At 48.4% G+C, this 21,945-nt stretch overlaps 1 protein-coding gene across 1 annotated transcript in view; it reads right to left on the bottom strand.

The window, feature by feature from the left end:
- The window catches only part of B4GALNT3 (beta-1,4-N-acetyl-galactosaminyltransferase 3), a 98,493-nt gene that overhangs the window by 37,654 nt on the left and 38,894 nt on the right, over positions 1-21,945 (bottom strand). Inside the window, exon 2 of the mRNA XM_084628546.1 lies at positions 5,207-5,310. Within this exon, the coding sequence (XP_084484672.1) occupies positions 5,207-5,310 (104 nt within the window). The remainder of the gene's footprint in view (positions 1-5,206; positions 5,311-21,945) is intronic.

Below are 21,945 nucleotides of genomic sequence, written 5' to 3' on the forward strand. Positions count from 1 at the left end.
GGCCACAGATGGCACACATATTCCAGTTTTGGCACCGGACCACTTTGCGACGGAGTACATCAGTAGGAAGGGGTACTTCTCCATAGTGTTGCAGGCACTTGTGAATCACCACTGGCGTTTCACTGACATCAAGGGTGGTGGGGGTCTGGAAAGGTGCATGATGCATGTATCTTCGGGAACACCGGCCTGTACAGAAAGCTGCAAGCAGGGACTTTCTTTCCAGACCAGAAGATTAAAGTGGGGAATGTTGAAATGCCCATAGTGATCCTGGAAGACCCAGCATACCTGTTAATGACATGGCTCATGAAACCTTACACAGGAAACCTGGATAGCAGTAAGGAGCAGTTCATAGGCTGAATAGGTGCAGGACGACCATAGAATGTGCATTTGGCAGATTAAAGGGTGATGACTTTATGGCAGGTTAGACCTCAGTGAGGATAATATTTCCATGGTCATAGCCATGTGCTGTACGTTGCACAATATTTGTGAAGGTAAGGGTGAAAAGTTTGCTCAGGGTGGACTGCTGAGGCAGACCGCCTGGCTGCTGAATTTGAGCAGCCATATACCAGGGCTATTAGAGGGGCACAAGGTGGGGGCAATTCGAATCAGGGAGTCTTTGAGGCAACACTCTGAAAATGAGAACCAGTAATGTATATTACTATTCTCGGGACCGCAATGCTTAATGAAATTGAGTTTTCCTAGGAAGTACTTGTGATTTTTGTGGCCTAGGATTCCAGTAAGCAAATGATTAAACTGCTTGTGTATGTCTTGCTGCTGCCTGATATCACAATTTTCAGGAAACAAATAAAGATTACTTATCATTCATTAAAAAACTTTTCTTTTATTGCAGAGAAAACACCACCACCACCACATACACACTTGCTGGGAAAGGAGGTACCAAGGAAGGGCTGACTTTCAGAGCTGTGCATAAGTCCAGCTATCATTTGAAAAAATGTCCGTGAGGTGGAGTGAACAGGAAAGCAAGAAGTCCCGGAAAGCAGAAAAGAATGCTCAGGTGGAGTTTAGGGAGGGCATGGGAAAGAGTTCTGAATATGCTTATGGAGAGGGCAAGCATGCATCTGCTCAGTCTATAGTGTTATGAGGGACTTCAGCATCTTAGTTTTCTCCTCCATAACTTTAATCATCCTCTTAGTAGCGTCCTTAACAGGCCTCTTTTTTTTTCCTGTCCTGCCTTTTGATTTCCCTCCACTCCACGCATTCCCTCTTTTCTGCATCTGAGTATTGCAGCAGCTCCCAGAACATGTCCTCCTTGCTCTGTCTCAGGCATTTACTTATCTGGTGGAGGTGCTCTGCTGGTGAGTAGGTGGTGCCTCTAAAGGCCACATCTGCAGAAGCACAAGGAACAATACATAAAAGCATGATTATTAAGTACACACACAGCATTTAAACAGTACAGTAAAATACACCTCTAATAACATACCAATCACTTTCTCACTGTCCCTTGACAAGTACACATGTCGGTGAACACCACAAGTTTGGTCAGTTTACCCTGGGACAGAGGGCATTCTACATGGGAAGAACAGCAATATGAAAGGGTCGATGGGCACTTGACTAGGGACAATAGTCTAAATTTTCCCACACTTTTCCACAGGCGGGGGTCATTGTATCAGATATCTCAGTCCTGAGGGTATGCAAGGAAGCAAGGGTGCTTCTAGTGCACACTTGCGGTTTCTGACCCAGTTCCTATTCTGCTCATCTGTGTGCTGCTTTGGTCCCTGTGCACATGATTGCAGAATGGCCCAGGAAAGTTTCCTTCAATGGGGAAAGGAACAAAGCAGCTCTGCCAAGGAACCTTTGGCAGAGGATTGCCAGGTACCTCCAGGAAACTTTCCTAGAGATCTCTCTGGAGGATTCCCATGAAATCTCAGTGTGCATCAACACCCTGTTCCGCTGTACTTCTTAGCTGCTCAGGGAAATGTCCAGCACACAGAAACACAGCCAGCCTTGTACATTTCTATGCCCTCAACCCACCTCTGCACTTCACAAAGCAAAGCCACTTACCAGGCATCTCCTCTCCTGCTTCTTGCTCACCAGAGTGTGACTGCCAAGACTGGCTAGACACCTCCAGAGTGGAGAAAAGCTCCTGACTGGACACACCACCAGGAAACCCTGCAGTGGGCTCCACATCATCGTCTAACTCCACCTCTTCGTCAATGATTTTGTCCTTTGGGCTAGGTCCACTTTCTGCCAGCTCCAGGCTTGCTGAAGTATCCCCAGGACTCTTGGCAGTGGAGGTGGGGTTGCCACCGAGGATAGCATCCAGCTCTTATAGAAATGGCAGGTCTTTGGTGCAGCACAGGAGTGACACTTTGCCTCCATCGCCTTCTGGTACACCTGCCTCAGCTCCTTGATCTTTGCTCTGCACTGCACCATGCCCTGATCATAGTCCTTTTTACACAAGCCTCGAGAAATCTGCCTGTAGGTATTGAAATTCCTACAGCTGGAGCGCAGCTAGGACTGCACAGCCTTCTCTCCCCATATACTGATCAGAATCAGCAGCTCCGCAGTGGTCCAAGTGAGAGAGCGTCTGCTGTGTGGAGCCGTAATGGTCAGCTGGGAAGATGCGATGTGATATCTCCACGCCGAGCAAACAAAGCAAAATTCTGGGGGTTTTAAAGGGCAAGTGGCAGATGGTTGTTTACCTGGTTGCAGGGCAGTGGAGTTGAAACTGCTGACCAGAGCGGTCAGGATGGGCATTGTGGGACACCTTCTGGAGGCCAATTAAAGCAATAAAATCAAGCATGGTGTCTACACTGGCACTTTGTCGACAAAACTTTTGCACAAAAAGCCTTATGTCCCTTGTTGAGGTGGTTTTATTTTGTTGCCAAAACTGAAGAGTGTTGTTGCCAAAAGTGGCATTGCAGTGTGTATACTGTGACAGGGTCAGGCCAGATGGCTATAGGAGAGTAATAGAAGGCAGATATATTAGCCCCAGGCTAAGTAGGTCCCTTTTCCCTGGGTAAGGTAACGGGGAAGGTTCCAGAACAATCAGAAACCTTCTGGAGACAATTAAGACAGGCTGATGAGAACACCTGCAGCCAATCAAGAAGCTGCTAGAATCAATTAAGGAAGGCTAATCAGGGCACCTGGGTTTTAAAAAGGAGCTCACTTCAGTTTGTGGTGTGCATGTGAGGAGCTGGGAGCAAGAGGCACTAGGAGCTGAGAGTGAGAACGCGGACTGTTGGAGGATTGAGGTGTACAAGCATTATCAGACACCAGGAGGAAGGTCCTATGGTGAGGATAAAGAAGGTGTTGGGAGGAGGCCATGGGGAAGTAGCCCAGGGAGTTGTAGCTGTCGCACAGCTGTTCCAGGAGGCACTCTAGACAGCGGCATTCCACAGGGCCCTGGGCCGGAACCCGGAGTAGAGGGCGGGCCCGGGTTCCCCCCAAATCCTCCCAACTCCTGGTCAGACACAGGAGGAGTCGACCTGGACTGTGGGTTCAGAAAAATGGCCAAGCTGAGGGCTGCCGTGAAGCTCCAAGGTGAGCAAATACGCCAATAAGTGCAAGACCCACCAAGGTAGAGCAGGAACTTTGTCACAATACCTTCACTGTTTTGCCGCCAAAAGCTGCCTTTTGCCAACAAAACTGTGTTGTGTAGTCAAGGCATAAGCTAATTAAATCCATTTATTCATGCCTCAATATCAGTGACATCATAACAGAATTTTGAAAAGCCTTCAAGATCCATCACTAACTTCGAGCACTCAGCAGCTGACCTTCTAGTGACCATCCATCCATCTCCTTGCTGATCTACGTACTATGATGACCCTCCTCCGTTCCTTCCATAATAACTTTCTCAAAGTTATTTCCATCTCTATGCCTAATGTGACCAAAGTATGTAAGTTTCAGTCTGTGGATTTCCAACATCATGGTCTGCTTCTCTCCAATATATTTCTACATAACTAGCCTGCACTAATCTAGTCTCTATTCTCATTCATGTCAGCTGGAGGACCCAAGTCACCCTAATAACTATCTTTGTCCCCTTCACAAACTTTGAGCTGTAAATTAGTTGTTAACATCTGTTTATTCTCCAGTGCTTTGACCAATCTCTAACACTTCCTTTGGAAGACTATTCCTTAGTGTGATACGTCTCACCATTCATTACGAGCTTTTCCCTTGCTGTGATGGGGTGTACCAACCCTGCAGTGCCTGACCAATCACTGTGGGCACAGGAGACCACACCCCATCGCCCCTGCTGCGCATGCTCCAGGGGGAAGGGACAGCTAAACGGAGGCAGGCCAGCTCAGCCTGGGCTGGCTGAGGAGGAGGAAGGATGTGTGCTGCAGGCTCCTGCAGAAGCACCTGCGACTCTCCAAATGGTAGGAATCGTGTACCTGGACTATGCTGAGGACGACTAGCTGACCGCAGAGACTGACTGGGATGCCGAGCCACTGCCAGCTGAGGAGATGCCTGAAATGCACCTTGTGGAGGAAATGACCCAGGGAATGTAATAGAAGCTGAGCTTAAACCCTTAACAGGGAATTTCCCAGCTTCATAGGGCCCTGGGTCGGAACCTGGTGGAGTAGGGTGGGCCAAGGTTCCCCTACCTCCCCACCACACACCTGCCACTAGGCATGGTTACTGTTTGCTTGCTCTGGGGCTGCAGACTGATTGCCCAGGGGCTGCAGACTGATTGTTTGTTCTGCCCTGCCCAGGGTCAGAACCACAACTATTGCCTGCCTCAGCCACGAGGCTATGGGGCCATAGACTTTTTACTTTGCTCTGCCCAACCCAGGGGCTGCAGACCGTTTGCTCGGCCCCACCAGGGGTCCTGGGCCCTCTTTACAGCAATTGCCTGATCCCATAGGGAGACCTAATGCTTGTGCAACGGGGTGTACCAACCCTACACTGGGCCAACTGGGGCGGCCCGCTTGACACGCAGGATCCCACACAACACTAGCTTTTAGCCTAAGTTCTCCTTTTCTTAATTTCATCTCATCATTCTTAGTTATCCCTCCATTGTACTGATGTAAATCCAACCTAACTCCATTAAACTGCAGTGGAGTTGTTCTGTATTTACATTGGTGTAATTGAGATCATTATAATTGAGATCAGAATTTGGTCCATGGCCTGTTCTCATTCTGTGCATGTAGGGAGAGATGAATACAGGAGCTGGGATCTGCCATGCAGATCTAGAAGGAGAATTTTCCCCTGAATGTTTAAGACCACCCCTGAGCCTCCTTACCTGATGTAGTGGCTTCTCAGGATAGTAAAACTGAAGGTTTGGGTCCACAGCAGGGATGTTCCTGTTTGCCAGAGCTTTAGCCAGTTCCCTCCAGCTCCCATATCCTGCAAAGAGGAGGGGGAAAGAGATGTGAAAACCCACCTCAAAGAAAAAGAAGAAACAACAGTGATAACTTCAGGTTACATCCTTTCCTTCTGGAGTTTTATAGTAATGGGAGCCTAAACCTCCCTCTTCCCCTGGAAATATTTAGCTTGGCCAGTCAGTGACACAACTCCTGTTTTGTTATTGTCCAGCACCTTTCATTCAAGGTGCTCAAAGTGCTGCACAAAAAGTTAACAAATCAAGTATATTGGGACTCCACTATTGAAGCCATGCCTGCCAGCTCCTTAGCTGGCTTCCTTAGCCACTGAACCATGGTGATACATTGAACCAGTCCCCTAACCAACAGCCTTAGTGCTCAAGGCTTACAGGCCCACAGCAGCCATACCACAGGCCCCTGACTGGATGGAGAAGGCTGCACTCTCGTTGGATACCTGGTCTATAGAAAGGCCCCAACAGCAAGAGGAAGCTGTCTGAGCTACAGACCATTGCCTGCTAGTTGTTCCCTAGACCCCCTTGCCCTGCTGCCTCACCTGACCCTACCTTGCTGCTTTGCCTGACCTCGCCTCCCCAGTCCACTGAACTGGCCCCTTGGATTGGATCTTCCGGCTACTGATGCCTGAGAGAACTCTGACCATTGCTCCAGATTGCCTCTGATATGAATTGACCTGCTGGCTACCTGACCATTGGCGCACACTTGAATACTGCTCCAGACTGCTCCCAATCCTGCCTCAGCCACCAGGCAGTACAGTTTGCTCAGACCACTTCAGTTTCCTCCTAGACTCATCTTACCTGAAAAGGGTATGGAACCCACACGTACGGTCAGGGGCGCTGGAACAATTTGTATAGTGGGGGTGTTGCTAGCCATTGAACCAAACTGTAAACCCTCTGTATAGTGGAAACTACTTCAAGCTACGGGGTGCAGCAGCACCCCAGCATCCCTAGTTCCAGCAGCTATGGGTATTTTGCCATAGGGGCCACTGAGCCTCCAGGAGCAGACTGCTCACTAAAGGTGGAAAACCAAGCCTTACATGTTGCAGTGGACCAGCTTCAGGCAGAAAAATGCACCCTGCAAGAACAGATCATAGGACCCATGGTGCCATCAAGACCCAAATGCACAGTACCATTACCAGAGTTCTACAATGGGACTTGTAGCAAATTTAGGGGCTCCATTTCCAGCCATGGCCCAATGCCTACCAGATGGACCAGGCAAAGGTGGGATTAGTCATGATTTTCCAACAGGTGAGGGCCTGGACACAGTGACTGCTCTGCTAGAGCACCTATGCCTACCCCTACCCCACTGCTAGAGGCCTACACCTTCCTGAGGGCCACTATGACAATCTTCGATGACCCACACCAAGCTCGCACTGCAGAGGCAGCCCTACAGAGACTCCACCAGGCCTTGGGGTCAACTGCAACATATGCAGCCTGCTTTGGATGCCTGGCGGTGGATAGGGCTTGGAATGAGGTGGCCCAGCTACACCAGTTCTGTCTTGCTCTCAGCGAAGAAATAAAAGATGAGCTTGCCTGTGTGGAGCCTCCCACTGATCTAGATTCATTTATTAAGTTGGGTCTCCAAATCAACACCAGACTCAGGGAATGGCATCTTGAAAGGAAAGGGATTCCACCCTGCATCCAGGCACTGCCCACAACCCCTGCAAAGGCTGACCCACGCAAGCCCACATAGGTGGACGTGGCATGGACCTGACTGGACCAGTGGTGAGAGTACTTGTGTTTCTACTGTCGTGGCAATGGCCACATGGTGTCTGTCTGTCTTGCTATGTCCCCGAGCCATGTGCTTCCAGGAAACAACCATGCCGAGCGTTGGTAAGGGGGTCAAGCCTGAGCAACATCGAGAAAACTCCTCAAAGCCCCCTCCAGCAATCCATTCTGGCTGCCTGGCCCAACATATTGAAAATGTCTCCTACAACTCCAGTTACGACTCTGGCTCTGGGATTTCGGACAGATATTTTGGCCCCAGTGTCAGTCAGGGCCCTCTGTGAGGGGTGATAACTTAATGGGCACTACCATGGCTCAAGTACTCAGCCTACCCAAACAACCTAAGATAGCCCGTGATTTAGTTGAGACAGTTGATGGATCACTGCTCACCTCATCCATCAGAAAACTATAGTTTTGGAAGTGATGGTTGGGGAGCACTATGAACTTCTCCAATTTAACCTGATCTGGTCCTCACGGTTCCATTTGATGGTGTCAACAAACCATTACATTTAATTCTAAGATTTGCCAGGACATCTGCCTCCTGACTTCCAGGCTCGAGACTCCAGAACCTCAGGTTGGATGCCTTGCCTGGGCTTCAGCAACACAGAGAGATGTTCGGGCAACACAGCAGGCCTGCTTACTACTAGGGTCAACCATCACTCTCCACAAAATACCAAGTTTTCAGACATATTCGAAAAACAAAACGGAGATACTACTTCCTCACAGGGAATATGACTGTCTGATTGACTTACAGCCTGGAGCCAAGATTCTGTTCAGCTGAATGCATTCCATGTTGGAACACGAATTAGCCGCTCTTAAGGATTACAGAATCTGAGAATCTGGAGAAAAGTTTCCTTGAGCATTCTACATCCCTGGCTGGGGCCCCTCTCCTCTTTATGAAAAAGAATGACAGCTCCTTAAGATTCCGTGTTGACTACTATACTCTAAATCAAATTGCAGCGCAGAATTGATACCCACTACCCAGAGCTCCCGGACTGGGTAAGAGCAGCCCGGGTATTCACCAAGTTAGACCTCAGAGGGACATACAACCTAGTCAGAATCCAGTCAGGTGATGAATTGAAAACCATTTTTCACACTTGGTATGGCCACTTTGAACATCTGGTGGTGCCTTTTGGACTTACTAACCTTTCAGCATCTAATTCAGTGGTTCTCAAACTTTTTTACTGGTGACCCCTTTCACATAGCAAGCCTCTGAATGCGACCCCCCTTATAAATTAAAAACATGTTTTTTATATATTTAACAGCATTATAAATTCTGGAGGCAAAGCGGGGCTTGGGGTGGAGACTTACAGCTTGTGACCCTCCATGTAATAGCCTCGTGACACCCTGAGGGGTCCCGACCCCCAGTTTGAGAACCCCTGATCTAATTAATGATGTCTTATGAGATATGCTGAACCGCTATGTGGTCACCTACTTAGATGACATCCTAATTTACTCTGATGACCAGCCTATGCACAACCAGCATGAGTGCAAGGTCCTGGAAAGATTCTGCCTACATGGGCTCTATGCTAAGCTGGAGAAATGTGTCTTCAATCAGCCTACCATGGAATTCTAAAGCTACGTTCTGTCTGCTGAGAGAGGTCGCATGGATCCCCAGAAAGTGGAAAATGGTTAGCGACTGGGAAACATCACGAAGCAGTCAAGAAATTCAGCACTTTATTGGGTCTGTGAATTTCTATAGATGGGACTGCTCCCGAATCCTGGCCCCTATAACATCTCTGCTGCAAAAACCCACCAAGTTTGCTTGGAGGCCAGAAGCCCAAGAAGGCTGTGATCATCTGAAGCTGGAGTTCACCTTCATGCCCATCCTCACACATCTGGACCCAAATCAGCCATTCACACAGGAACCTGATGCTGCCATTGGGGCGGTGCTGTCTCAGAAACAGGGCATTGACAAAGAAGGTCATCCCTGTACGTATTATTCCTGCAAGCTCACTCCTGCCGAGCACAATTATGACATTTTAGACAAGGAGCTTGTCATAAATATAAAGGGAAGGGTAACCACCTTTCTGTATACAGTGCTATAAAATCCCTCCTGGCCGGGGCAACATCCTGTTACCTGTTAAGGAGCTCAGCTAACCTGGCTGGCACCTGACCCAAAGGACCAATAAGGGGACAAGATACTTTCAAATCTGGGGGGGGGAAGGCTTTCGTTTGTGCTCTTTGTTTATGTGGTTGTTCTCTCTTGGGACTGAGAGAGGCCAGACAGAAATCCATCTTCTCCAACCCATCCTAATCCAAGTCTCCAATATTGCAACCAGTATAGGTAAGCCAGGCAAGGCAGATTAGTTTATCTTTTGTTTTATGTGAATTTTCCCTGTGTTAAGAGGGAGGTTTATTCCCATTTTCTGTAACTTTAAGGTTTTGCCCAGAATCTGAATACCCTGTAAAGTATATTCCATCCTGATTTTACAGAGATGATTTTTACCTTTCTTTTTTTTTTAAATAAAATCCTTCTTTTAAGCACCTGACTGATTTTTCCATTGTTCCAAGATCCAGGGGTTTGGGTCTTTGATTTTGTAATCAATTGGTTAGGATATTATTCTCAAGCCTCCCCAGGAAAGGGGGTGTGTAGGGCTTGGGGGGATATTTTGGGGGTAAGATGTCTCCAGGTGATCTCTTTCCCTGTTCTTTGTTTAAAACGCTTGGTGGTGGCAGCATACTGTTCAAGGACAAGGCAAAGTTTGTACCTTGGGGAAGTTTTTAACCTAAGCTGGTAAGAATAAGCTTAGGGGGTCTTTCATGTGTGTCCCCACATCTGTACCCTAGATTTCAGAGTGGGGAAGGAACCCTGACAGAACTACTTGCCATCAAAGTGGCTTTTGAGATCCAGAGGCATTACCTAGAAGGCACCAGACACCCAATTCAGGTGTTCACTGATCACATAAATCTAGAATACCTGTGCACGGATAAAGCCCTAACTCAGTGACAGCTACGCTGGGCTCTCTTTTTTCTGGGTCTGATTTTACTATCACCTACCGTCCTGGCTTCTGCAATCGTAAATCAGATGCTCTGTCCTGAAAAGAAGAACCTGAAGAAGAGCCTCCTGAAATCACATCTCTTCCTTGGCAAAGCATCATTATCCAATTTGTTCATGACGATATGTTCCTCCCTATCAAATGAGCTCTTTGCCCAGACACTCTCAAACTTCCAAACTGAATCACAGGGTAAATTCACATAGAAAGATGGACTTTTCCTAGTTCACAGGGGAACCTACGTCCCTGAGGGACAACCCCGTTTGAAGGCCTTATGCATTTGCCCTGATATCCCTTGGGCTGGCCAGTTCAGCCAAGCAAAGACCACTTGCATGGCATGTTTGTCATTGTGGTGGCCAAAAGTGTGGTCCAATGCTCAGGCCTTCATCAAGTCTTGTGACACCTGCGGCCATACCAAAGTTCCCCAAACTAAACCCTTTGGGATGTCAATACCTTCTGAGACCCCTTCAAGGCCTTGGGCTAACTTTACAGTGCACTTCATTGTTGAATTACCAGAATCTGAAGAATGCCAAACCATACTGACAGTAATGGATCAACTGAAAAAGATGGCAAACTTCATTCCCCGTTCACATCTTCCCACTGCCAAGGATACTGCTCATCTCCTCATCACACATGTTGTCCACCTCCATGGCCTCCAAGACCACATTGCTTTAGCCTGGGGTTCACAGTTCATGTCTGAGTTTTAGCAGGAGGTGTTCTGTCTCCCAGAGGCGTGTCTCCATGCACTGACTGCCTACCATCCACAAACCAATAGCCAGTCGAAGCGTGAACTAGGTATGCTTCACCAACTACCACAAAAATGACTGGGCCTTACTGCTTTCATATGTGGACTTTGCCCATAGCAACGCAGACCACACTTCAACCAATATGAGTCCCACCCCCTCCTTTTTTACAAATTATGGCTTCCATCTCCATTTTCACTAAGTACTACCCACAGTTCCCACAAACTCAGGCCTGGTTTGTCAAATCCATCAGACATAAGAAAAGTTGAAACAAAACCTAGATGCAGCCAAGAAAGCATACAAACCTCATGCTGACGGTCATTAGCAGGAGGGTTCTATATTTGCAGTAGGACTAAAGGTATGGCTATCGGCAAAGCATCTCAAGACAGGCGGATCTGTATGTAAATTAGACCACCAAGTACATAGGACCCTACCAGATCTGCAGGCAAATAAACCCAGTAACCTTTGAACTTCAACCTCCCTGCTACTTCAAGGTGCACCCTATATTCCATGACTCCCTCCTTAAACCCTTCACTGACAACCCCTTTCCTGAAAGAAAACAACCTCCCACTCCCCCAGTCCAAGGCCAAGAAGAGTACCTTGTCCATTAGATCCTAGATTCCCAGATATGAAGAGGGAAGACATGATACCTCATCAACTGGGAAGGGTCTGAGCCATGTGAGGGTCCTGAGAACCAGCCCATTTTGTGCACGCTCCCAAAGAAGTCAGAGCCTTCCACAGTTGGGGTCTGGGCTGGGGCAGGCAGCTGGGGTGTAGGATGGGGCTCAGGGCTGGGGTGCAGGATGTGAGGGCTCTGGCTGGGGACGTGGGCACTGGGGTGGGGCCGGGGATGAGGAGCTTGGGGTGCAGACAGGCTGCCCCGGGGCTGGGGCCAGAGAGGAGGACTCCCCACAGCCCTCTCCCCGCTGGCAGCAGCGAGCTCCAGCAGAGGGACCCCGCTTCATCCCCCCCGGCAGCACACTCACCCTGCACCACTGTCACTGCACATGCTCCTAGGGCCCCTCTCAGGTCCAGAAAGCTCCCTCGCCTCTCCTATGGTGGATGCTGGGGGGGGGGGGGGTTTGCCATCATGTGTGGCCTCCTCCCCTGCTGCTGCCCCTCACCATAGCCTCACTGGGGGTGGGGGATGGGGCTGCCCCTTGCCCAGGGTGGGGCAGGACTGGTGACTGGGGGTGGGGGGCACAGGGCGTCACAACACTCACCCAAGCCTCAGCTGCTCAGGTCCAGGAAGCCCCCGCACCTCCCCTGTGGTGGGTGGGTGCCAGGGAGGGGGGGGGGGGTGCCATCACATGTGGCCTCCTCCCCTGCCACAGCCTGCTGCCCCTCACCCTAGCCTCAGCGTGGGGCAGGAGCGGTGACTGCGGGCTTGGGGGCGGGGTGTGGCTCACAGGGTCAGACACTCACCGAAGCCCCAGCAGATGCTCAGGGGAGTGAGGTCCACTCCAGATATCTCCTGGCCTGAAGTCCCCTCAGTGTCACCTCCCGGTGGGTCCCAGGGGAGAGGAGGACTGCCAGTCATGTGTGTGCCTCCTCCCCCTCCTCAGGTGCAGCAGCAGCCAGCTGCCTCAGCCTGCCGCCAGCGCTGCTGTTGCTTAGGGCCTGTCTTCACTGGCCGTGCTTTAACATGGCTTGCGTAGTTGCGGCACAGCTCCTCCACAAGGGGAATAGCTCCACAAAAAGCACCTCCACAAGGGGAATAGCTAACAGTGCTGGGAGCACAGCTCCCCGCGCTGGTGCATGTCTACACTGGCGCTTTACAACGCTGAAACTTGCTGTGCTCAGGGGGGTGTTTTTTCACACCCCTGAGTGAGAAAGTTGCAGGGCTGTAAAGTGCCAGCGTGGACAAGCCCTTAGGCAGTGCAAGCAAGGGAGAACAGTGTGGAGCGGCAGGGCAGCTGCCTGCTTTCAATCAGGCAGGGACGCTCTGGGTCCCAGGGGAGGCGTGGGGGGGGGGCCAGGCAGGAGCTGGGGGACACTCCAGGCAGGGCCAGGGCAGAGACCTGGCTCCAAACATTGGTGGAGCTGTCCCCCGGCCCTGAATATTCCTGGAGCCGGGCACCATGGTCCCATATAACTCATCGCCACTGGGTGAGAAAGGTGTAAAACAGATGGGCAAAGGGGAAAGATAGGGCAGATGCAGACAGAGTGGTACAGACAGGGAGTCACAGACATTGATTGTAACTCCCAACCAGATTTGCAAATTCCAGCTACTGGCTAATGGCATAGAATATTTACCCTATTCTCATGGGCTGTGAATGAACCCCCCATTCAGGGAGACTAGCCCCCTGCCCCACCCCTTCCACCTGCTGGGGCCAGAGAAGCCCTGAACCCCACACTGTGGCTGGAGCCGCCCCAAACCCCAGCCACCAGCACGAGTCCCAAGCCAAAGAGGAAGCAATTCAGGGCTCTGCTCTCCCACTGGATCATTTGAGTATCACCCACTGATGGGTTGGAGCTCCATGCCCACTGTGCTTGAAGGACCTAGCCCTCAGTGTTTCAAATTGCTTCTGGCTCATGCAGGAAGATGCACTGAGTGGACACTTAGGGGAAGTAACTGAACCATTGGCACTATTGTTAGTGTAGGCCTCAGCTGGAAACAATTATTCCAATGTCAGACCAGCCATCTAAGTAGCAGTGATACCTGTGGCTTCCAATATTTGAGTCTCTTCATCCTCCACACTGAGGTGTGAAATGTTGCAGGACCAGCGATGCAACATGCAGGATGCAGCAAAGAGAAGGCAAAGGGAAGTGAGGAAGAGCGAAACAGACACACATGGGAGAACGCAAGTGAGGAGAAGGTGGTCACTTGTGTTCTGGAGTATTTAGCAGTAGGGCAGGTACTTCTGTTGGACTTGCCAGTGTAGATGCACATGTGGGCAAACCAGTATTGCAGGGCCAGCTTTATGATTAGTGAAGACCCCAGCAAGAACCCAGGGGTGGAACTGGGCCTTGTGCATCACCACTTCTCCAGTCCGGCTGCTGGAGGATGACACTGTGTGGTGAGTAACTACCTCCCTCACTGGACTCACTGGTGTAGTGGGGGAGCTGAAACATGAATTGCTGATGTTACTTGAGTCCGTGAGCTTAAGACCAGCTCTGGACTAGTAACAACTAATCGCACCTAGTGAGACCCTACTTCCAAGCCAGTAGCCACTGTTCACAAACTGATCTACATCTCTACCCTGCACCCGTAGACAGAGGGGCCAAATAGAGCAGGGGGTGCAAATAGTAGGTTTACACTTTGGATGTGAGGCCATCAGAAAATGGATGTAGCCTACAAGCCAAGGGGCCAGAAAGAGAGGTAAAGAATATAAAGAACACCCTGCTGTTAGTTACAGTAAGAGAAAGAAGGGTGCCCCTCTCCTTATATAAGGCCTGATTAGGGCCCAGCTCTCTCCCTCAGAATGATGGCTGTTATTGCAGTCACGATAAGCCAGTCTCTCGGAAGTGGCAAGGTCAGCAAACACAAGACAGACAAAGAGAAAGAAAGAAAAGGTCTCTCATGTCTCATTCAACAGCAGGTGCTCCAGCTGACCGATTCAGCTTAAGCCCTCCTACAGAGCAAACAGTCCAAGAGCCAGAAAGAATGACATACTAGGAGCTATCAGGCTTCAGCTTAGGAATATGATAGGAGCTGCCATATCTATTCAAACATTAGGTACATCTAGTCCATTGTCCTGCCTGTGGCCCCAGCTAGCACTGATGTTTCAATTAGCCACATAATGCACCTGGCCAATTGTGCAGGGGAAAATCCTAGAGCCTGTTCCCCATTCCCTCAGATGACCAGCTTACACTCAAAAGGATGAGAATTGACTCCCCTTGTGTCATTACTGTCGCTTGCTTAGCCACAAATGCTATTAATGCCCATAAATTATCCTGTCCTTTTGTAATCATGATTAAGGCTGCGAGTTTGTCACAGAGGTCACAGAAGTGACAGATTCCGTGACGTTCTGGGACTTCCATGACTTCTGCAGCGGCCAGTGCAGCTGGCGTGGGGGCAGCCTGAGAAGCCACCACACTCTCTCTCCTCTCCCCACAGCAGCAAGACTTTGGGTGTGGGAGGGGGTGGGGGCTTTTGGCCGCCCTCGCAGGGGCGGCGGGGGAGAGAGCTCTCCAGAAGCAGTAATATCCCTCATCTCCTATGCGAAAGTGTGGCCAGGCAATGGGAGCTGCAGAGCTGGTGCTCGGAGCAAAGGCATCGCGCAGAGCTGCCTGGCCATGCTTCCGCCTAGGAGCTGAGGGAGGGGGATGTTGCCACTTCTGGGCAGGCACAGAGCCAGGTAGGGAGCCTGCCAGCCCTGCCAACTGCTCCCCCAGCACCAGTGAGGGTCACAGGCTGCACACTGTCCCCACAACCCTCCAAGCACCAGTGGGAGTCCCAGGCTACCCCCCCCCAGCACCCATGATGCCCTCTAGCCACCACCCCCCTGCCAAGATTTAGTCAGGGGTATATAGTACAAGTCATGGACAGGTCATGGACCATGAATTTTTGTTTACTGCCCACGACCTGTCCATGACTTTACTAAAAATACCCATGACTAAAACGTAGCCTTAATCATGAAAAATTATTTGATTTAACAGCTTCCTGCGGCAGTGAAGTCCATGGGCTGGTTTCACACGAGGTATACAATCATAGAAGAGAAGGGCTAGACGGGACCTCGAGAGATCATCTAGTTCATCCCCCTACTCTGAGGCAGGATTAAGCATACTTAGGCCATCCTTCGACTGTATGGAAGCATTTCCTTTTGATTTTAGTGTCCCAAACTGTTCTCATGTTATAGGGACCAAGTTAGAAAAAAAAAAGACAGGCAGACAAGACTGATGAAAGGAGAAGACTACTGCACCAGCAGTTTTATCCTCAGACAGTCTGCAAGCATTGGCCCTTGCTTGCAGCCACTTAACACACACTGAATGCTTTTGCTGGAAGGACTGCTTAGTTCTAGGGTAAAAGGGGCTTCTGTCTTCAGAACCGTCCACTGAACATGGGCTTCCCAACATTGTTGCACCAAGGACTTTAACTCGGTCTTTGATGAACTTACCCCATAACCATTCTGACCTTCTCCACGCTGCTCCAGCAATAAGACACTAAACGCCCCTCCCAGTGAGTGTCATACAGAAGGAGGAAAGGTTTCAAAAAGAGGATACACAGGGGACTTGTGTACATTGCAGTTACAAACATATTAGGTTCTGTCCTAACCATGTTACAACAAGGTTGGGTTTCTATGTGTAGATGTGAACAAACTGCATTATAGCCAAGTTAACCCTGAAGGTTATAGCACAGTGCCCTTCACACAGCTATAACATGATGCGATCTGACCTACACAGACAAAAATCAAAGCATAACTGGTGGAACTAGGTTCCCGAACCTGGTTGTAATTGTAGCACAGACAAAGCCAGAGAGGGGAAGAATACAAAGGGGCATGAGATATGGATAGAGAAGGATTACAGAGAGAATGCTAGTGAAATTGGAGACTGTTCCAGTTTGTCACTCTTGCCAGGTGCTTATCCCTTGCAGGAATCTATGATGGATCCTTGTGGTCCTCACAAGTTGCAGTGTCTATCACACTCCCTGAAGCACAAGTCCCATTTAGCTTTGCATCAAGTACGTAAACTCTAAATGAAGGGCTCCCATATTGAATACCCTCCTGCCATTGAAAAAAACATCTACACCAATGCTGAAATGTTGTGATTTAATTGCATTCCTCTTCTAAGAACACTCCTGTCTGAGCATCCAAGCCAGTACCATACACTTTCCAAGTATCATTAAAGGGTGTAAGAGAGAAATAGGCCTGAGAAGCCTGCATGGTTTTTTGGAACAGTGCTGGGCAGAATGTGACAGAACTGCTCAGTTCAGTGGAGGAAGGAACTGTTTTCAGTGTTTCACATACACACACCACGCCTTGACTTGTTACAGACATTAACTGAAAAACATTCCATCCCTAGCAAACATCCCTAGCAAATGTACTGACCCAACCTCACATCACACCACGCATGCAGTGGGCAGGAGAACATGCACTAACTTAGGGCATGGCTACACTTGCAGATGTAGAGCGCTTTGAGTTAAACCCGCCTTTGGAGAGCGCAGTAGGGAAAGCGTTGCAGTCTGTCCACACTGATAGCTGCAAGCGCATGGGCGTGGCCACATTTGCGGCACTTGCAGTGGCATTGGGAGCGGTGCATTATGGGCAGTTATCCCAGCATGCAAGTGACTGCAACATGCTTTTCAAATGGGGGGGTGGCGGCGGTGGAGTGTGACAGGGAGTGTGTTGTGTGTATGTGGGGGGAGAGAGAGTGGGTTTTTGGGGGGCTGAGAGCATGTCAGTGTGCTGTCTTGTAAGTTCAGATGCAGAAGACCTCCCTCCCCCTCCCCGCCTCTCTCTCACACACACAGCATTCCACACTAATAGCTTGCTTTGTCTCGGAGCAGATAAGCAGTCGGCTGTCAGAAACAGAGCTTCAAAGGGCATATCCGCATTCCTGCAGCGATTCAAAAACAATGACAAGAGTGGCCATTTGACTTAAGGGGATTATGGGACATTTCCGGAGGCTGATCAGAGCGCAACAATGCAATACCTCATTCACACTGGCACCATGGCTCTCAGCAAACGTTATTCCACTTGCCAAGGTGGAGTACCAGCAGCGTTGTAGCTGTGGACTCAAAGCGCTCTACGTGCCTTGCCAGTGTGGACGGGTAGTGAGCTAGGGCACCCGGGGCTCCTTTACTGCGCTGTAACTCGCAAGTGTAGCCAAGCCCTTTGTTTTGCTTGTAACCTTTAAGCTGGACCTCAAGAAAGGTATTCTTGGTGCTTAATCCTTGTAGTTGCTCTTTTAAAATCTAGCAATAACCTGAGTTCCCAGATGTATTTTCTTTCCTTTTTTTGTTTAATAAAATTTACCTTTTTTAAGAACAGGATTGGATTTTTGTGTTTTAAGAAGTTTGTGCACATGTTTAATTAGCTAGTGGTAACAGCTGATTTCCTTCTTTTTTTTCTTTTTCCCCTTTCTCAGCTCTTCCCTGGAGGAGGCGTGAAAGGGCTTGAGGGTACCCCACAGGAAGGAATTCCCAAGTGTGCCTTCCTGGGCTCTCAAAGGGGTTCTGCACTTGGGTGGTGGCAGCATATACCAATCCAAGGTCAGAGAAAAGTTGTAACCTTGGAAATAATACAAGCCTGGAGTGGCAAGTATTAATTTTTAGAGTACTTGCAGACCCCCACCTTCTGCACTCAAAGTGCCAGAGTGAGGAATTAGCCTTGATAGATACGATCAAAAAATCACTCCAGAGTGGAGATGGCTGTGATATGGATTCTATGTGATTACAAATTCCAGTTAATAAAATGTACAGGCACAAAGGAGTGAGCCCATGCCCCCAGATCAGAATCAGAGTGACACTCATATGTTTACAGAGATTCAAGAAGCTGCAAAATCTGCTTAGACTACAAGGAAATCAGCAGAAACCCTCCCATTTCTGCTGTGCACAGGATTCTGCAAACCCCCTTGTTGGTCTTGCTCATGCAAAGATCACAAGCTGTAAACAGTTTGCATTTGTGCAAACACAAATCCCTCCATTCGACTAAGCTCAAACACCTGCATTCATGGGTCTGGTTCATTGCTTGCAAGTTTGTAGGTCCCCAGTGCCTGTGAATTTGTGAGAGTCTGTAGGATCCTTCCATTGTTAATGTATAACCAAACTATTACTAAAATCAGACTAGGGTACTGCACGTAGGAATAAAGGTGATAAAAAAAAAGCTTTAAACAAACAATATACACAGACAGCATCAGTTCCAGAGTTACACTCCAATCTACTCCCCAGGTGGGAGCTCACTGCTGTTATTATAGGTTTCAGAGTAACAGCCGTGTTAGTCTGTATTCGCAAAAAGAAAAGGAGTACTTGTGGCACCTTAGAAACTAACCAATTTATTGAGCATAAGCTTTCATGAGCTACAGCTCACTTCATCGGATGCATACAGTCTGTGATCTTGGTCCTGACCCAGGTGGAGTGCTGCTTTTGGGTCAGGACCAAGATCACAGACTGTATGCATCCAATGAAGTGAGCTGTAGCTCACGAAAGCTTATGCTCAAATAAATTGGTTAGTCTCTAAGGTGCCACAAGTACTCCTTTTCTTTTTGTTATTATTATGTAGCAATAGAGAACACATTACTGTGGCAAGAAGCCCAAAGATAGCCCAGTGTCTAGAGAACTAGCTTAGGCTGCAGAAGACCTGGGTTCAATTCCAGCTCTATCAAAAAATTCCTTAGTGTCTGTGTGTGTCACAGTTCTCAATCTATAAAATGGGGATAGAGAGGTGGGTATTATGAGGTTAAGGATTCTGAGATGTAAGGATGATGGAGTCTGACCTCAATGTATGAGGCTTCAGAACATGTTATAGTGAACTTGTATTTGCAAGGTCAGACCAATGCAAGAACTGCACACACAGTTACACCTGGGACAGAAAAGATTGCAGGCTGTTGCATTCTTACTTTGTGCTGTTCACGTTTTTCACATAAAGGTGTTAATGTGCCTTGCTTCAAAACAGTTATGGCCATATGACAAAGCTACTCTGTCATGGGCTGTTGCTTCCTAATTGCTCGGGTCAACCTGATATGCTTTCAAGTTTGATTTCAGTGTGCCTTTATATCCTTTGTACTGTACTTTGTACAGGAGACCGGGTGCCTTGCTTTAGCTGATCATAAAACATGGCCTTGGATATCCTCAAATCAGCCATATGAACGAGATGCCCAGACCAATGTAGCTGAGCTTTTATGAGCATGTTTGAATGCCAGACATCTGTCAATGATTAAGGATTACGATATTGTAACTCTTGTCCCCACAATTTAACCCTGCAAACAGACCAAAGTCAGCACATATGGAACTGGTCAAGTTTCTTAATGTGGTGCCACATGGGGCACTCAGGTACTACGGTGATGGGGGCCCTAGCCCTACAAGATAGAGATAGAGTGTCCAAGCTGAGCACTGCTGTCAATCACAACTCCATTGGGTTACAGTGATCATTGCAAAGAAAGAACAATAGCATTCCTAATAGGGGCCTCTCCCGCAAGAGGGAACTAGATACATTCATGGAGGATAGGTCCAGCAACGGCTATTAGCCAGGATGGGCAGGGATGGTGTCCTTTGCCTCTGTTTGGCAGAAGCTGGGAATGGGTGACAGGGGATGAATCACTTGATGATTACCTGTCTGTTCATTCTCTTTGGGGCATCTGGCATCAGCCACTGTCGGAAGACAGGATACTGGGCTAGATGGAACTTTGGTCTGATCTAGTATGGCCGTTCTTGTGTAAAGTTAGGGGTGAAATTCATCCCTATGCAAAAGGGTCTCTCAACCACTTAAGTCTCCAAACCAGCAGCGCCTCTGCACCCGGGTGAATTTCACATTAAAAGAGTAGAATCCAAAACTAGGAAGAAATACTTAATGGGAGACTGAAGGGCGAAGTAGAGTCTATAAATGTAAAACTCACTGATCATTTAAGAACATCACACTATTTTCATTATTATCAGCATTCAGTTTGAATTGGAAGTGCAAATGGTTTGTGTAGCTCCGAGCACAAACAAACAAACAAAAAAACATACCACACCAAAAAGAGGAAGTAAAATCTGCCTGGAGAAATATAGGAATTTGTTTGTTTTTGTATAGAAACTCATACAAAAAGTGGAAATCCTGTCAAACACCATGAACATAAGTGAAACCCAGATTGTGTAAAGTCAGGATGGAAATGAAATGTAAAAAGAGAAAAGGTGACAAATTAAAAAATAACCCAAGATATTTAGGATGGCATTTTAAAAAGGTGTTAGGCAGCTAATTCATGGTATAAGAACTTCTAAAGAATAGAATAATCTTTTAAGACTGCAATAAACTGACCTTTTTCCCAGTTCACAAAGGACTCACTGCCACACCCAGAGTCTTTTTCCAGGCAGTTTAAATTTCACAACATAGGCACAATTAACAAAACCAGTTCCTCAGCTCATCCTGGGCTACAGCTGCTAGGGGATTTTCCCCTATACTTCTCACCCTTCTTGCTTCAGGGTTTCCTGCAGGAATCTTCTGTGCTCTATTCACTGAGCACTACCACTAGGGCTTTCTCCATGGAAGCCTTTTTTCCTTAGCAGGTTCCCACTCCCTCCCATCCCTGGGGACTCTGGCAGCCTCTCCCAGGGGATTTCCACCTACTGCTAGTTCTTGTAGCTCTCGAACTCACCACATCTCCATCTCATTGGATTTGTCCTCCATAACCCCCGGTGTCCGTTTTTAAACCTGAGGTCAGCTGACCCATCACAGGTGTGCTGGCCCTGCTCCATCTTGAAGGAGTCAGTCACCCAGCCTAAAAGAATTATAGAATTATAGAATCATAGAGATGTAGCGCTGAAAGGGATCTTGAGACGTCACCAAGTCCAGTCCCTTGTGCTGAGACAGGACCAAATAAACTTAGACCATCCCTGACAAGGTTTGTCCAACCTGTTATCAAAAACCTCTAGTGATTGGGGATTCCACCACCTACCTTGGAAGCTTATTCCAGAGCTTTAACTATCCTTATAGTTAGAAAGCTTTTCCTGACATGTAACGTACATCTCCCTTGGAGATTAAGCCAATTACTTCTTGTCCTACTTTCACTGGTCATAAAACAATTTATCACAGTCCATAAAATAGGGACATTGGCTTCTGCAGCTAACTCATAGAATATCAGGGTTCGAAGGGACCTCAGAAGGTCATCTAGTCCAACCCCCTTGCTCAAAGCAGGACAAATCCCCAATTTTTGCCCCAGATCCCTAAATGGCCCTCTCAAAGATTGAACTCACAACCCTGGGTTTAGCAGGCCAGTGCTCAAACCACCCTATTTATAACAGCCCTTAGCAGATTTGAAGACTGTCGTCAGATCCTCCCTCAGCCTTTTTTTCCTCAAGACTAAACATGCCCCGTTGTTTTTTTAACCTTCCTTTGTAGGTCAGATTTTTTTCAACCTTTTTCATTTTTGTTGTTCTCCAGTTTGTCCACATCTTTCGTAAGTCGTGGTGCCCAGAACTGGACATTGTAACTCTCCAGCTCAAGAGAAACACATCTAGGATGATCTGTGTATCAGTAAAGAGAAAGGAGGGAGTAGTCACTATTGTGGGTTTTCGTGTGACACTGGCAAGGTCAAGCTCTGAGAA

Source organism: Lepidochelys olivacea, assembly GCF_965140295.1.
Source record: "Lepidochelys olivacea isolate rLepOli2 genome assembly, chromosome: 1".
In the NCBI taxonomy this organism is placed as follows: domain Eukaryota; kingdom Metazoa; phylum Chordata; order Testudines; family Cheloniidae; genus Lepidochelys; species Lepidochelys olivacea.